The sequence below is a fragment of the Stegodyphus dumicola genome, chromosome 9 (assembly GCF_044657685.1).
Source record: "Stegodyphus dumicola isolate Sdum_Otavi_A_Nest chromosome 9, ASM4465768v1".
Lineage (NCBI taxonomy): Eukaryota > Metazoa > Arthropoda > Arachnida > Araneae > Eresidae > Stegodyphus > Stegodyphus dumicola.
The window spans coordinates 88,021,833-88,040,460 of record NC_140776.1 but is presented as its reverse complement, the minus strand read 5'-3'; the positions used below and the strand labels follow the sequence as shown (position 1 = coordinate 88,040,460).

The window sequence follows — 18,628 nt, the reverse complement described above, 5'->3', positions numbered from 1 at the left end:
AGTTCGGAGCACTAAGATATCTTCGTGTTAGCTTTGCTCTTTAGATGCGATTTTCCTTGCTTTGTGTTTAACGTTCCTAGTAGTTCGAAGTGTAACTACTGACTGTAAAAAGTTGTGCGACTATTTTTGTAGAAAGTTCCAGAATTCTGAAGTGTTTCTTTTGGTAAAATAATTTTTTTCGATCTATCATTGGACCTGTGTGCATTCAATATAGTACGTACCTATACGCACACAACAATGCTGATAAATAAAATTACACTTACTTGGAGAGCAATTATCAACATCCGTAAGCTTAGAAAAATGTCTTTAGACATAATTTGCTTAAAATACTGTCGAAACTTTCGCTTGTGTTCTAGATTTTACCATGTCGTATAGTTACCATTTACACTAGGCGGGCTAGGTGAACTGGGGGATGCACCCGTTAATACTAATACTAGAACTGGTTACCATTTACACATTTTCATGCACCTAGATTTTAATGAATTTGAAACAGTTATCTGTAATCTTATAATTTTCTTATGTACTAAGTAGAAAATAATTTACGTTAAGTATTAAAATTAGAACGGGAGATTTATAAACATTCAGTGATGAAAGCTAACATGTAGACAAACACCGATTAGAATGTAAACGAAACCAACCAGAAGCTCGCTTACGGCAGCAGCCATGATAAGTCGTGACGTCATATCATGACGTGCGAAAACTTTAAAAAAAAAAAAAAAAAAAAAAAAATAGAAAGACTTTATCAGGAAGTCTAAACCCATGATGCTTTAAAAATTTTTGTAATTTTGCTGTATATAGAATAAGTGCGAAGAAAATGACGCTTAATAATAAAGCTATAAAGAAAGTGATATATTAGCAGGAGTTCAACAGTAGACTGGTAGATTGTGAGCTTAGCGCGGGCGTAGGAAAACCTTAACACGTTTGGGCGACCATTAAAATTTAAGTCCTTTCGGATTTTCTTTTCATTTTTTACAATATTATGCGAACAGACATTTTAGAAAGCTCTTCATAAAAGATAAGTATTTTAGAGATATACACACATCCTGTATCTTAAAATGTAACAAGAAACCAGCTAACAAGACAAAACATATATTGAAAGAAAATATATTCTATAAATATTGCGCTTGTTTTTGTTCTAGGAGGTAGAAAATGAGATCATGGCGTTGTCATATCAGTCATAACGGCCAACCAATACAGTTACAATCCACAAATTCTCGTTTCATTACAGTAGTTATACTTTCATACCGTTTATATGATAAATCCTGAACGGTTCCTAAAATAATGTAATTCATAATGTTACTAAATGTTTTATAAAGTATTCATAATTTTTCAAAAATATTCAGACTTCCCTTCTTTTTCATTCAGTTTCAGCAAATCTGTAAAGAATTAAATTTTGTACAGTACCTTTTTGATTTCGAGACGTTAGGAAATTACTTGTGGATCATAATAAGGTCTGTTTCTAGAAACGATGTTCCGAACGCGGTCGGTATGGACCCGATAGGACCAAAGAAATTTTAAAGGAGGTTTATGATGTTAAAAGGATCGACTGGGGCTCAATGGACGAATATACATCTGGTCGGCATAATCAAGATCATATTGAATATAAAAAATGAGGTAATAAAATTAATATAATGCCTTTAACATACAAATTTGTCGTCTTATTCAAACCACATGGTTACGCTAACTTTTGAATGTAATCATCCGTGAGAAATATCGAAAATTAAAGTTTTCATCCGACCAACATTATTGAGTTTCTCTCTTCTTACATAGAAGTATGCAAGTTCTAGTCAAATAACTAACTTATTACGTGAAACAAGAAACAAACTGAATATTAATAAACGAGATGATTTTAAAATTAAATTAAAAAATTTTGTGTCAAATACTATAAAAGCAAATTGCATCAGTACATTAAATGCAGTCATTACGCTAATTAAAATTAAACTTTTAGACAATTAGAATATGTGTGTTTGTGTCTGAAAACGTTTTATATTCTTTAAATTAATAATAACAATAATACAAAAGTAATAAAACCTAAGTCTAATAAACCATTTTTTTTTTCAAAACTTTTGTTTATATTCTTAGACTAATTGTTATCTTTAGGTTATGTATACGCATGTTTTTGTATTCTAATTATATTGTATGCTGTAGTGTATTATAGAGGAAAATCTAAGACCTTCTATGGAGAAAATTATTCTTTTAAAATGGGTCGATGTAACAAAAAGATTGGGAATACCTGTTTTAGAACTTTTGAAATTCTACAACTCTTTCTCCAGTTTGCTTTAACGTTGTGCACTGTTACGTGGAAATTAAAAAGTTTATATTTTAGCAAATGGTGTAAATGTTGTTTCTCATTTTTAAAGTGTTAGTAATTAGGTTCTTCGTTTAAAAATGTCTAAAAGGAAAGAGAGAAAAACCAGAAAAGGAAGTAACAAAAGAAGTGCTTTGATAGCTCTTGGCGCACACAATGAATAAACCTTCTCTCTCAGGGAAACAAATTCTAAGAGAAGAAAGCGCATTTAATTCGTAAAACTTACTTAATTATCCTATGGAAAAAATATGCAGCTTAATGCTGGGAACAAAGGTATAAGAACTTATTCTATGAATAGAAACTACAGAGAACTTTGAAGAAAGTTGTGTATATGAAACTTAAACGTATAAAAATACATCAAAAGACTTTTTTTATAAACAGAATATCTCATACGTGTTTATAATATTCTTCAGATTAAAATAAGATATCAAGATTTCAAACTAAAGCGTTACATACTAGATGCAATACCATTGCAATATTCAAGAAATTTATAATTATTAACTAAAAGTCAGTATTTTTATATTAACTAATGAATAATTCTTAAATAATAAATTTAACAAGTAAAAAAACTCTTTACATAAAGTACGATTAAAAAAAGAAAATGTATCAAATGTGTAGCAATTATTTCCTTCAATTTTTAAGCTGAAGTAGTAATAACAACTTTATGAATAAGAACAACAACAATAAGACGTAGCAATTTTTAAGCTGATATAGTAAACTTCTGCATACAAAATTACTAATAATGACTGTTAGTAAGTAATCATATAATCTGAATGCCTGTAAATGCGAGCAAATTTAAGCTATTTAACTACTCTGGGGAAAGCATAGACAAGGAACCATGTATTAATTATTATACTTGCCATATCTTGTGATCTATTAGTACCATTGTGTTCGTGATTCTAGAATGATTTCCCAGTTGAATGATTCCAGTGGATAATTAAATTTACCCATCTAATTCAATTAACATCCTGGTTATTTAATTTAGCATTTGCCTCAAACCAAGAATTTTCTGACATCCGAAAGTCATCAGGAGCGGGATCCAATAATAATAAATCATTGAACAAAACGCTCACCTTCTAACTCCCGCTGTGGGCTGCCTTTAATTTATATGCCTACTGATTTTCGTGCGGTGAAATCGTAAATCTTAAAGCAACGAATTTTATTCCAGAGGCACTGCTAATCCGAAGATACAAGAGTGATAAAATCTCAATAAAAATGACTTCTAATAACTTGTACAAATACATTACTATTATTTAACAGAAATTTAAATACAACTACAAATTATTTTATAAAATTTTTAAGTCTTAATCAGTTGTAAATTATAATCAAAAATGACATTCAATGTACTGCTTACAAAATGAGTTTCTAGGAATCTCAATGTATGCCTTCGGATTTAGTAATGCATTATGATTCTTTTTGTTTGTATCATCGAATACAGACCTTTCAAAATATAAAATTACGTTTAAAATTGAATTCGAAGTTAAATTTCTGTCATGCTCTTTTTTCTCAAATTTCGATAAAAGTATCAAATTATTTTGTCCAATAGCGCGGTTTGAATATTCCTACCGGTAAAAGCACTAAATTTCACTGAAAACTGGGGAAATTGACAATAACTGATTGAAACTATAATCAAATATCTGTAGGATAAAAATTGAGTGCGGCTGCCAATAATAGATAATACAATTTTCTTTTTTTCTTCATTTACCGACTTTTCCATATAGAAAATTTGTAGATTCAGAATTATTTACCCCTTTTTTGGAATGGGAGGGATGAAACTAATACAAAATTCTTTTTTTTTCCGAGGAAAATGGCCTAGTATTCTTCTGCTTCAGTTTAATTTTAATTTCGCAATGATATCTATGGATTAAAGTTCTCCCAAGATTTTATGGGTTTTTATACTTTTCGGGAAGTTTTTACTTTACTTTTTTTTTAAACACGTCTCTAAAACTTGCTTAGTTTGCTTTTCTTTTCTCCCGATCTCTTTAAGTATGTGAAAGACAACTTTTATAATCTTGTGGATTTTTCTGGGGCTTTTCTAATTTATTAGAATTAGGTTGCGTATGTTAAGTTTTTGTAATAACTTAGAAGAAGAGTTACTTCAGCATTCTTTTCATAGGCAATATCTAATTTTCATTAAAATGATTTGAATGAATGTATTTCAATCAATGATGAATATAGGTATGTATTTCAATCAATATACTAAAAAGTAATAGATCTACTGTCGAACAATATTATATTTGTGGTGTTTTGTAAGCTTCAGAAAATATTTACCTCCATCATTTCATCAAAATAATTTCACTAGATTTTAAAAAAATTAATTAAAATAAATGTCGAAGCAACAGATAAAATAGCAATATTTAGAATTTTTCGTTTTTTAGCGCGATACAGATGACTATGCAAAGATATAACCAGTTGAACTTTTCTCTGATAGGAGATAAAAACACATGCAATTTCACAGAAAAAACTCAAATTTCATTAGAATATTATTGAGAGACGTTTTATTCAGTAGTTATAACTGAATGTTTCATTTACATCTTATTTGTATTTTGGCTAATTAAGTTAAGTTCTTTACCTTAAATAGTTTCCATAAAAGTCTTTCATTTAAATAATAACGCCCATCTTTTCTAAATACTAGGCTAGAGAGAGTGACTCAGGTTAATTCATGAATCCTTTTGAGACAAAAATCATCTATCTCTTTAGTGATTTTCTGAAAGAAAGATGCCAGATGAATGCTACAATAAATCGCGTTGCTTTTTTGTCTATTGGTGATCCAGTCAAGTACCTCTTTTCTTTAAATTCAAATTATTTATCTAATTCCACGATGATGGTTGTTCCGAAAGTTTGTCTTGGATCGAAAGGAATATGTAACATGATATAAGGAACTTATCTATACATAATAAAATTCCTCTGCAATAGAATTTTCTAGTAGGGGGAAGAGGTATAATTACTGCTCTTTGTTTAAATATCTTAGACTACATGTCTAATTTGGGGATTACATTTTATGACTTGTAAACCTTTCAGTTATATTAGAAGATATCGCATTTGAAGATTAAGCAATGTTTGACTGCGAGAGGTTTCTAAAAGTGCAGTCAGTTTCGCAATATTTTCATTAGGAACTTGTCAGTTTCAATACGAAGAGGCTCACAAATAAGAATGGCTTGGTTTGTTGAGATTACGCAAAACGCACTAGGGCTATCCGCCTAAGGGAAGAGATTCCTTCATGGAGAACTTTCTAAAGGTTTGATTTGGTTTTAGTTGATAATGGCAAAGCACACTAAGGCTATCTAACTAAGGGGAAGGATGTCTTCGTGGTGGGCTTCTAGGGGAAACTGCCTGAATATGTTCATCACACATGAAAAAAACCACGAAAGCGTCCATGCAGCCAACCCGTTCACGTATAATCGAACCCATGTCATTTTCGAAATACTGACAGAAAATATAGTCTTAATTTTAGGAGTTTATTCGTTTAAGCCATACTACAGTAGCTTAAATCATTTTTTATAATTTACATTAGGTTAGTTTACATTACATTTTAATTAGGTGAAACTAATACCTGAGCGTCTGTTGAATATTTAAGAAAAAAGAATGAAATTTTCAGGCTAAGAGATTTTCTTTCAATGAGCACTTCTTAACTTCTTTACAATTAAATCGTTTGTATGAGCAGCAGCATAATTAAAATTACACATAAAAACGTCAATTATTGTCATTTTTTTCAAGATTTTGCGTTTTTTAATAACATTTAGTTCTGAAGTAAGTACGTTTCTTTCCATACCTCCAGATACTTCCAGCTGAGCAAACTGGATAAGTGGTCTTCCTTTCGTCCCAGAGGTGGCAGCATGGGTGATTTCGGAGTGGTCAAAGATAAGTGGGTGTGCCCGAATGACAGAGAACTCTCTCTTAGAGCTAAGTGAGTTTAATCTATTTCCTTCAAAAATTACATGCTTATTGTAGTTGATATTGATTTACAGATTTAAGTTTCACTTTTGTAATTTTCCTTGAGCTAAAACAACTGCGTAATAAGTCTTTAAGTTCAGTCTTTTATGGACACTGCAACATTAATCTCCTGAATCAGCTTTCGAAACAATTTGACTCAGCACATCCTGGCAGGTTACAGGTAAGGAAAAATGCGGACACAATTACTTTGCCTTCATTATTGATAGTCAGACAAGTGTAGTCCGATTTCAAACTGTGGTTTGACAAGGATTCATACATCTTGGCGGAAACTTTCATGAATTTAATGACATCCATTGTAGACTCATTAGGCATTTTACTTCGTACCAGAAGACGTGATAAATGTGCAATACCCTAACCGAAATTCGAACTCCGCCCTTGCAAACGTTAACCGGACATGCTTCCAATTATATCACGAAATAATAGTCATAATGAGGAATAAAATAGCTTACACACTTATTATACAAAAAAAAAGTGTTCTCAATTTGATGTAGAGTAATATCAACTGCTCTTTCCTGCGTTTCTTATGATTAACAGGAACAGAAATTAGTTATATTTATCATGGCAAGGATATAAGATTTCTTTTCTTATATCCGTTTTTAACGGAAGATATTTTAACATGTAAAAAGAATATTTTAAAATAGTTCCATGGAAAAATTAAAAAAAATCTGTTAACGTAGTTAATGGCAAGGAAATGAAATAACGCGGAGAAAAGAAGACGGGGCTGAACATACTGTTGCGTTGTACGGTTTCGTGGATTTGGAGTGATTGACTACAACACTTGAGCAAGAATCAAAACACAATTAATTTGCCAGTATTACTGAGAATAGTTCTTAAAACACGTTTACAGTAGTCGAAAAACTACGACAAACACGCTGAAACAGTCGGCAACGCAGCCTTCAGAATATCAGGATATAACAGTGAAGATAGCTTCACGGCAAAACATTAAATACAACTCTCGACTCAGTCGAACGCTCTCGGAACTCAACGTACTCCCGATGCACTCGACAATGCACTGTCGCGATGCACTCGATGATAAACCCACCATTAACTCGACCCTAGACTGCTACTCCGCGTACAGGCAGAGTTTATATAGCTTTTGGCCTGCCTTCGAGAACATTCTAGCGCAAACTAATAAGAATTTCCAGAATGTTCTCACTCCGTCTATGGCATACCGCCGATTTTGTCTCGAAATGGGCGATTTCGCGCCAAATCTGGCAACCCTAAACCCGCTTTGCGGGGTGAAGCTATCTTACCGCAACTGGGCGTTTCGTAACAATACATAGAAAAAAACGAACAGCTACAGGGTACTATTCGAAAGCAAGGAAAGGCAAATAAGAAAGATATTAAAACTGTTTTACAAAATCTAAGATTGTATGCGAAATGTAAAAAGGTATGACTATGTTAAAAAATCATTAAAGAAGAAAGTGTATATTATTTAACAATTTTATTAAGACTTTTAAAAAAGAGAGAGAAATCGAAGAAAGCTTTGAAATGCTGAATTTCATTGTAAATGTAACAAATAATACACGATATTTTACAGAATTAGTATATACCAAAGATAATATTGTTTGTAATCTGAAAAATAAGAGAAAATCTTTTTAAAAAAATAAAACTAAAAATATGTAATTTTGTTTTATCATATATTAAAAGTTTAAAGTTAAGTGTAGATCACTGTAAATAGATGTTCGTCGTAAATGTTATACAGATATGTACTTTATTTGTATCAGTTAAGTACCTATTTAGAACAATGTCTTTTAATTCTAGGTTAAAAACTGGCTGGTCTGTGAAAACAAATTCCATGAACACATTTAACAAACCAGCACAGCTGAATGATGCTGAACAAGAAGCCATTATGAATGTTATCAAGAGAGCGGAGAACTTGGAAAAAGTGGAACAAGAACGAGTGGGGTATGACTGCAGTATTTAATAGTGTTCTTTTTATAAAGTTTCTCATAGCCACTGTTGTTATTGCTTGATCCATTCGCATTATCTTTTCGTTATCTCATTATCTTATTTAAGAGTGATGCTCCATAAAAGGTATGTTAGTATACTTATAAAAGTAAAGGTTTTCTTGTAAATATCTCGATATTATTATCTTAACAAAGCTTTCGAGTTTAATGGAGAAAATAAGTCAAGGTTAATCTAGAAAAGAAGAAAGCACACTGCAAATTAAAAACTCTTAATTAAGTCTAAACTAAAGGTATAAAACATGAAATATTAAATTTAAAATGAACGAAAGAACTTTAAGGTTTCGCTTAAGAATAAGCAAAATTTATTTAATAAAAAAGAAAGTTGTTAAAGATGTAGCTGTGCATTTCTTTCACTGGGTCGGAGCATAAGATTTGCAGCAAATGTTTTTTTCAAATAGCAATACTTTTTATTTTGGCAGGACATGAAATCCGCGAACTGAAAATAATAAACATCCCGATGAGGATACCTTCGAAGTATTAAGCAAGTAAATAAATTTCTTTATTAGGAAAACCATATGCGATTACTTGCTCGTCAGCTTTCAGTCTTGTAACCCTCACTTAAATACGAAGATTAAGATCTTAAACAAAATAACTCAGAGTTTTATGACGTAGGTAACCATGAAAAGTAAAGTGATGAAATTTAACAAGAAAGTAAGATTGGAGATACTTAAAAAAATCAAAAGTAAAATAAACAAATTTACTAAATGAAGAACGAACTACAGATGCCATATCATAAATGCCACTTTTTTTCTGTATATTTTTATAATACTACTACAAGATACGACTTGGCAATTTAAATTTTATCACAAATTGTTAACTGCGTTGTATTTAAAATTTTGGTACCACAACACGAATTTATTCACTGTAGTTACGTTAGTTTTAATTTTATTTTTCGTGGAAGTGTATTCATGTCTACATTGAATCCTATTAGATAATTAATTGATTTTATTTCTTAACTAGTCATTATTTAATATTTTTAGAAATGAGTTACTGAAACCCAATTTTCATTACCATTCACCCCTGTCTGTGTACCATTTATCCTTGTGATGAATAAATACCCTGTAGCGTTTATTTCTGAAAATAAAGTTTCAATGGTGATGAAATCACATCTTTGATTTTATTTATTGGTAGCCGCTTAGTGGAAAGATTAGACAACATGAAGAAGAACGCAATGGGCAATGGATCTACCCAGTGTGTCTTATGTGCGGATGAGTTCGGCATCCTTGCAGCATCACCTCTGTTATGCAATGATTGCAAAAAGGTATATTATTTCTCAAAATATTTTTTGCCATATTCTGTTCTGTGTTCATAAAGCAGGAGTTAAGAATATCACGAAATATCTCTTGGAAATTTTATTATATGCCTTCTTTTAACTATCAGCAGCAGCTGCGCCAACTCAACATATACGATAAACTGAGGTTTTATTTTGATCATAATAAAGTTTTTCCAGATGTGATTTTAAATTAAATTGTCGATAAGTATGGTTTTCTTTAAAAGTATAAAATTTCTTTGGGAAATAGGGTGACTTGTCCTAACTGTAAAACATTCCGGAGGGTTTAGTTGTTTCTTTTATTATAAGTTGTGGCTAGTAGTACATTTTAAAAGAATGTGAAAGTATATATTTTATAATATTATGTAACGAAGCGGGACATTTTTGTCCCAGCGCTTAAGACCCGACGCTTCCGTCCCACCATCTCACCAATTAAGTACTTCCATTTGTATTTAACATTTAGTATATTTTGCAAACATCTCTGCTGTTTCAAAGCAGAAAATGTTTGAAAATAGTTTCTTTTTGTTCCACTACAGGGAGGTAACTAACGCAAGAAACCCTACAGTACTTCTAAATGGAAAACAAAATATGCGCACGGAAATAACTGCGATACTTGTTAGAATTCGTTAAATATATTTTAGAAACAGACAACAATAGTACTTTCTTCTCGTCCATTACCCGCATCATTTGATGATATACAATGTTTGTAGAGTGAGAATTCAGTATCATTTCGTAAAATAATGTAGATTTTAGGTACTCATTCATCTATTGAAGTCTAAATGGTAACTAGCAATATTTTTTTTATTTAATGTCAAACAAAATGTTTGTAAAGTGCTCCTCCGAAAAATTTTATTTCTCAACCTTATGAAATTTTTAAGTGTATCCTTCCACTCTATGTAGGCAGTCTGTACCAAATGTGGCGTCGATACCGTAAGTGCCCATAAGGAACCTTTGTGGCTTTGCAAAATATGTGCTGAAACTAGAGAGGTAAGAACAATTCAGATTTAGTATATCTTAAATTTTTTTTTCTAAATTTGTGCATTTTAAAAAAATTTTATATATGAGGGTGTTTCTTCGATAATGTATAAGATCACGGATATTTTTATGAGTATTTATAAAACTACCAATAACTTCTTGCATCTCAGCATAACAAAATTTTGAGGAAAAAAGATTAATTAATATTTTCTTGAATTTATCAGCTGAAATTGAGAAACGCATATTTCTATGTTATAGACTTTAAAATTTTCATTTTATTACTTTTCCTAGTTTGAGATATTTTAAGGTGTAAATAATGGTGTTTGGTTCCACCAAAGGTTCAGTTGCTTGTTTTTCTTTTATTATTTTTATTTTGTAATGTCTACACAAATGAAATCTCAAAGTGTAACAGGATTCATAGATTAAAATACATTAAAATAATGCATTTTGCATCTGTTAAAAAATAGTAATCCGAGTCTTTCCTAACAAAACAATGAATCCATGATTTTTTTTAAAAAATGAAAAGAAAGTTCCGTTGAAAATGAATAACATTCGCTGAATATATTTTGCGATTTTTAATGCTCTTCGGCATGACAAGATGCCAACATATTCAGCGAAATATAGATATTTCATATTATTTTTAATTTCTTACTTATATTACAGCATCTTCTGTTATTATTTCATTTGGATTGACTACTTAAAAGTACTTTTATGGTACTTTGAAATTGAATATCAACAGTTTTAGCATTTAGTATTTAACTGTTTTGTTGTATTTAGAAGAAATAAATCACGTACAATAAGCTGTTATTTGAACTTGGAGAAGGTTTCTTGGTTTAATAACCTAGAATGTACAATACGTGTACCTCATATAGTATTATAAAAATAAATATCCCGGATGGCAGATAAATTAAAGCTATGCCTTCAGTTAAGGTTTTGCATAAAATATTTTTTCACTTTTTATTAAAGTAATAAATGAGTTTAAGAATTAAGTGTTCGTTCTATATTATCCTAATCGAATACAAATACTTAAAAAAAAGTTATAATCATTTTTATTTGCACAATATACGTATAATCTATGTTTCTAATCATATCATAAAGTAGGTTAAGTATACAATTCATTCAGTTTCTTTGTTTTAGACCTGGAAAAAATCTGGCGCATGGTTTTACAAGGGTCTGCCAAAATATATCTTGCCTGGAAGGAAAACAGAAACAAGCAAGTATAGTTCGACGGCACCTCCACCAAAGGCAGCAGAACAAAGTACTGGATCTCCTGTAAAATCGTACAACTCCTGGTTGCAATCCAAAGGTAACAGATTGACTTAACATGATCTACAATAATTTGACTGAATTTCCGCATAGTATCCTCAAGCATTTAATTTTGATAAGTACTGTAAATTCCCAGTTATCATGATGCAAAGAGATGATAAGATAAAATTAGTTACTGATTTAAACGTGTAGTAATTATGTCTACCTTTTGTACCTTCAAGTTTTTAATGAAGTTTTCATTATCAGCAGATGTATTTTAATAACTGATCGTGGCAACTCTGTATTATCTGACTGCTCTTCAGTCTCTTTACATCGAATAATTGGTACTCTGCTACATTAAAGTATGCCTTTAGAGAAAATGACATTGTAAATACCATCATGAAGCTTCTTTTGGCAATATTACAGTAAAATAACGATGATCAGGAATTTAATTTATATAGCAGGAGGAATAAAATAAGAAGTCTTTAAGAATAAAGTAACAACATCCCTCCTCCAGCGGAAAAAAAAACGCGGTAGTAATAAGCTAGCTTTATGATGACGAAGCACAGACATTTTGAGGGCATGATAAAGAAGCTGATTTTTAATATGGTATTAAATCAGCGTTTATTGACCCATGTTAGTAATTACTTTTATGTTAGAAAACTGTCGTTTGATTCCCATAACTGTCCATTGATGTAACGTTGATGTCACTTCTAAAATTAGCCTCATATGCGTCTTCCATCAACAAATTATGAACGTTAAAATACTTAAAAACTTGGTTGTTTGTGAGTATTCTTTTTATGCTGTGAGACATTCTGTGTATGAAGATGTGTGGTCCCATACAGCATTTTGTCAAGAAATATGCCAGTAATTGTTTGTGAGGTACTGTTTAATGAATTTTCTTTGTGTAATGTGTGACGTTTGCTTACAGACTCTAATTAGTATATGGAGAAGATAATTCGCTCAGGCAAGACGAGGTTTAATATGTTTTAAGCTAAATCAGACCTTATTTAGGAGCGTTTAATTCTCAAGACAGAATATGTTTTACTGAGCTTCATTCTGTGCCTAGCATTAAAAAATTCTTTTTTATTCATCATGTAATTTTTTTTGTGTTTTTTTATAAATTTCAAATTAATAATCCAAATATTTTATTTTTTTCATTGCAGTATAATACACAGAAATGCTACATTTTATTAGTAGTACTTTCATTAGAAATCCATGAAAATTTCCCTACATAAAGAAAAATAAAATAAAATATAAATATAAATAACTAGATGAATAAGCAATTATAAACATTTTCTCCAAAGAGAAAAAAAAAACATAAACTAGATAAATGATTAATTAGTGATTATTAATGATTAAGTTTTAACACTGCTATGTTTAAATATTTACTTGTTTGTCCAGTTTGTTAGTATGATGATATGCATTTTAAAATACCCATTTGTGAAAGGAGAAGAATGCGATCTTAGCATCTTTGAGGAAATGTTTAAAATTATATGCTTTATTTCATTTTAGTTTATTGCAAGTCCAAAGGAGCCCAGAAGGAGATTTTGAGACTAGTCTCAAAATGGCATTTAGTGGCGTTTCACTATAAACGGCATACCAATTTTAAAATTGTTGCCATCAAATATTATCGCCTCGTATTATACTTAAAAAGTTAAGTAATGAAGAATCTGCATGAATGTATGTACGTTTCTCGCACTGCGAAAAAACGACGATACCTAGAGCCATCAAATTTTCTATAACGTAATCCTCACCCGAACATGGGCACATGAAAGCCAGAATTTTTAATTTGTTTTATTAGCCTTGTAAATTTTAATGAATTTTTATTAACAAACACAACAATTTCAAAGCGAGCAATGGCAACAAAAAGCATTTTTATCTTTAGCACGTGACACTGAATATCGGAAATTCTAAAAATATGGTACTTTTAAATATTTTATATGCTATTGCCGTTGAATTGAATTTTAATTGGTTTAACTGCGAAGAACATGATATTTAACAAATAAAGGTAACACACAAAAAAGTCCCTTTGGGCGTAATGTAAAATTTGAAACCTTTCAGATTTTTTTAAGGTTTTCAAAAGATAAATTTTAATACATTAAACATAATTTGATATTGTTTACAAATGCGCACTTATCTGCAAATCAAGGTTTTTATGACAGATTTATTATAAGCTTCTCAGTCTAATATCTTGCTCTAACTTAAGCCTAAATTAAATAATAATGTTCAATGTTCGGATTTTTTTAAAATTTTTATTTATTTTTATTTTGATTAATTTATACCTCGAAAAGATGTTGCTAATATCAATTAAATATTAATTGACGTTGACACGATCATGCCTTAGAAATTGACGGAAGAGGAAGAAAAAGAATCTAGATTAAGCATTTCTCCTCTATGTGCCTTGACAACTGTTGCCAGCTGCGCGAAACATATTTTTCTTCCACGAATCCTCTCTCACAACAGATTCTCAGAGTGCTGTCATTCAACAAAGCATGACATCTTTAATTTGTTTTTCAAATTTAGTCACTGAGCATTTTAAAAAGAACAAACGCATGTCCTAGTTTAAATCTTTATTACGTTGTATTTAATAATATATCTAACTGATATTAACTTAAATTCATCTAATTTATAATGTATCTAAATGAAGTAAAATACGTCTAGTTTATATCTAACTGACAATTTTTATGAACAGCTGTTGTAGTACTGTAATTAATACGAGATGTTTCTAACGCCGCAAATTATGTCTGCTTCTAATTACATAATAATGATAAATAAAGGTATTTTTAGTAATAAAAATGTAGGTTTTAACACTTATATCAATGAATGACATGTGTACCTTTCTTCCACGACTTGCAAATAAAAGTCAAAAAAACAAATCATAATATCAAAATCATCATTTATTTATCTGTTTTATGTGATTTTTACGCCTTTAAAAAAACGCACTGTTCCGTTTTCCTGCAGAGGACTGTCTAAAGTATATTTACTGTTGCTTTAAAGTCCAGTTTTATAATGTTTTAATTGTGTCTAGCTACCTAACAAACTCCTTTTAGCTAACTGCTCACTCATAGATGTCGTCTCTGTGTGTCGGAGAATTGTAGCCTTCGCTTAATTTGACTGTGGGCTCAAGATACTAGACAAAATGGGAAAGCTAACTTGAAACTTTATTTGCTTACGGTCGATGAGCTTAACTTAAAATAATACAGAGCAAAATTTAAGTCTTTTTGACTACAGCTGTCAGGACTGCTATTTCTTCTAATTGTCTTTACATACATAACTGGAGTCCTGAGTAGGAACAGGGAGTTTACTTAAAACTATGTTCGTGCGAGACGGGTAGAAATGGGAAGACACAAATGGGAAGGGTTTAATTACCCTTTATTTCTCACATTTACAGCCGTTCCCGCACTTCGGGATACAAGGAACCGTACTTATGGTCTGAAACGTATAAAATAAGAAATAAAACTAAATTAAATAAGAACTAAACTCATATACTTTACAAAGACTAGTAACGCGAAGATTGTTTAAACTCTTCTTATGTAGTGAACATAATGCGAGAAACTAGGATACATCTTGAAGTATCGAAGAGAACTAAGTTCTGGCCTTAAAGGCAGACAGAAACTGACTGAAAAGCTCGCGCGTGGTAAGGCAGCGAGAAGTCTCTCTCTGTCTCTGTCTCTTACCTAAAAGCCACAACTTAAATACTTAATGGAATAGTTTGCATTCTGAATTTTCACAACCAAATCTGTTCGCATTTATTCTGGCTGGAAATGGAAAATAAGAGACGATAGCAAAGTTTTAAAATAAATTAAACGTTAGTAAAACTTAAAATCCTTACACAGCAACTCGCTATATTTTTAAAATAGATTAACTGGCTTCATTGATTCTACGCGAAGTTACTACACCAGTTTAATTGGAAAATAGAGCTCAATTAACGTTTAACACTTGCCAAACCATGCCAAATGTCAGGCGTTCATGTCTATTCTGATCAGCAACTTTTCTGCAAACAGCAATGTCGACAACAGCCAAGTCCGTAGCACAGATCATGCCGGTTATGATTCTCCTCGATTTAAAACTACGAGCCTTATCCTAAAACCTGCGTAACCTTCTGGACTGATCCAGTACGTGACGAAACGAAGCTTAAAGAAAAGAATTAACGTAGTTTTAACTGTCAGTAAAATTTTAAGAAAATGTCAGAGGTGAACTTCCAGAAGTAGAATAAAAATAGCATGACGAAAAACATTCAAAAGTAGAACATAAAAGACACTGAAGTTAAATAGTCAAATTAATTGTTACTTTTTAATTCAAATCATACAGATTGAAGAAGAGTCATCTCGTTAAATTGCACAATCTCTATTCTTACTGTGATCTGCCATTTTCAAAACTCAACAAAATACACAAATAAAATTTCAGAATTTTTTTATAAAGGTGAATCATTAAAAAAAGTGAATTTTAAATTCGTAATTTATTAGAGATATTCTTTGTTTTGTAATCGCAACCTTCGGTTTCCTGCAGCTAATAATCGAATTTAATGTAAAGCACAAAAATTAAAAATAATCTTAAATTTGAGTCGTACTGAATACGCATTTTTATTTTTTCATACCTGTATATGTTTATTTCAGTTTCGCGAGGCAAGAAGATTCGTAGGGATTTCTAAGCTTGTTGTACTAATGAAAACATGGAGCTTTTAACAGTTGCATTAAATATCAAACGCTAAAAATGTAATTTTCATGAAAAGTCATTAAAAATTAAGTAAATATAATTTCTAATTTTGGCCAGTTTCTTTTTGCCAGAACTAGTTGGCTAAAACTCGAAGGTAAGAGTGATTTTTTGCATTTTTTAAGCATCAGCTGACCAATGACATATGTATCCAGATTTCAGGCTTTGGCCATTATAATACATGACAAATCGTGTGAAAAATTTGTAGCTGAGATTCGTAGAAATCGAGAGAACATAATAATCATTAAACACCAGGCTTCTTTTATTTAAAACTTAACAACACTTGCTATCCTTATAAGATAATGTTTCAGAGCACACAAACATACTTCTAAGAAACAAGCTTGAACGTCACTATTGTAAGCGTCTTCGTTGGTGTTTTTATACTTGTGTTACAGATTCAGTTAAATAAACGGTTAAGGAATAACAATTAAATATTTTAAGATGTTATCAATGTATCTGTTGTAATTATATTGATAATTTTCAGACAATGCGGATAACACTGACGAAATTTTGATGTCATTAAATTCTACCTCAGTCTGTTCAGTCACAGCTAACAGCTTCTCTACACATTCCACAGGCCTCCGTGGCCATCCTTGCTTCGCTTGCTTTCACTCGCTTCTCTTAAACTGTTTTTTTGACGGGATAAAATCCTATAACGTTCATAGTTTTCGCTCCTCTTCATTCATATCTCTGTGTTCCCTTTATTTATATTTCTAGATCCTGAAACGTGGAAATAATTTCATTGGGGTCCCTATACTATTGCACTTACTTCAATAGAACTTTCGGACATCAAAACTATTTATTTCCAATCTGAATCAGCCTTAAGCTTTTTCATTGAAAACCTTAGCAGTTTATTCAATGCATAAAAGCTCGTTCATCTTCTTGAACTACCAGTGTGAGAAAATTATTGAATCCGGTGTCTGCTAATCGGGGGTCCTGTATTAATTTATGTCTATAGATTGGTTGCTTTGATTCTATAAAGAGAAATATATTTACCTGAAATTAACTTATGGATTTTATGTTTGTAGGCAGAAGTGGAAGTGACAAAGAATGTACCGACAGTTCAGACGATGAGATTAAATCAAGTAGGTTAGGCAAAAGAGCAACCATAAGGAAACAGTATGGAGATTCTGGTATACATATAGTCTTATATTAATTTTCATTTTCTCTTTTTTCATTTAATTGTTGTTATACTTAGAAAAATATTAAAATCCTTTTTGTTCTCGAATAATCTTCATAATTAAATAACCAATATTACATTCCCTTCGAAGTGACGCAAGTTAGTAAATCTGATAATCGATCTTTTTCACTTTTTCCCTCATCATTAAAATGTTGCTTTTATTTCTTGTGAAGTGTGTGTGTCTGCAATCTTAATTATTTTGTTATGTTTATTTTATTTTGCGTAATTTATTTAACATGCCACGGAATGTTTTAGTGCATACGTTTGTGATTGGGCCCACCAGCGGCCGAGCGGTAAAGTCGCTGAACACTGGTAGTTCGGTCCGAGGTTCGAATCCCGCGAACGGGCTGGCTGCATGGGTGTTTTCGTGGTTTTCCCCATGTGTAACGTGTATACGAGCCAGTTTCCCTTAGAAAGTCCTCCACGAAAGGCATCCCTCCTCTTAGGCAGATAGCCCTAGTGTGCTTTGCCATAATTAAATACACCACACCACCGTTTGTGATTGAATGAAAATGCACTAATTGAATTGCTTATGATATTTTTTCGCATTTTACGAATGTGCTAAAATAATCACACTGAAATTTAAGCACTATAAATTCCTATAATTAGTTTACATGAGATAACTGAAATTAAAGTTGTAGAGTTCCTCGCTTTTATTCTGCTGAATTAAATGTCAAGGAACCTTATGAACTGTTAAGTGAATTATCGCTTAGATCAAATAACAGATATCATAAACTCAAGAAGAGTTAATTATCCTTTATTTCACTCAAAATAAGATGAACTGTCGGTCCCTTCTTCGGGCTTACAACACTCAAAAATAAGGAATAACAACTAAGTATATCTAACTAAGAGATTTAGACGAATATAACACAATTCTAACGTAGCTGGATCTTAATTTTAAATTAGCCGGCGAACTATCAAAAGGCACGTAACATAGACCGAGCGTAACAGCAGTTAGAGAGACTTAGCCCAAAGGCAAACGCGCGCTACTCCGGATTCCTAGTTCTCTC

At 31.3% G+C, this 18,628-nt stretch overlaps 1 protein-coding gene across 3 annotated transcripts in view; it reads left to right on the top strand.

Moving 5' to 3' along the window:
• Positions 1–18,628, top strand: part of Rph (Rabphilin) — a 160,597-nt gene that overhangs the window by 53,465 nt on the left and 88,504 nt on the right. Inside the window, exons 3-9 of one of the 3 annotated variants that reach the window (XM_035351089.2) lie at positions 1,464–1,614; positions 6,087–6,215; positions 8,027–8,170; positions 9,364–9,493; positions 10,403–10,489; positions 11,615–11,783; positions 17,467–17,571. In XM_035351089.2, coding sequence (XP_035206980.1) covers positions 1,610–1,614; positions 6,087–6,215; positions 8,027–8,170; positions 9,364–9,493; positions 10,403–10,489; positions 11,615–11,783; positions 17,467–17,571 — 769 coding nt within the window. In that variant the 5' untranslated portion in view covers positions 1,464–1,609. Of the gene's footprint in view, positions 1–1,365; positions 1,615–6,086; positions 6,216–8,026; positions 8,171–9,363; positions 9,494–10,402; positions 10,490–11,614; positions 11,784–17,466; positions 17,572–18,628 lie in introns of all 3 variants that reach the window. The other 2 variants (XM_035351090.2, XM_035351091.2) reach the window with 2 other exon arrangements.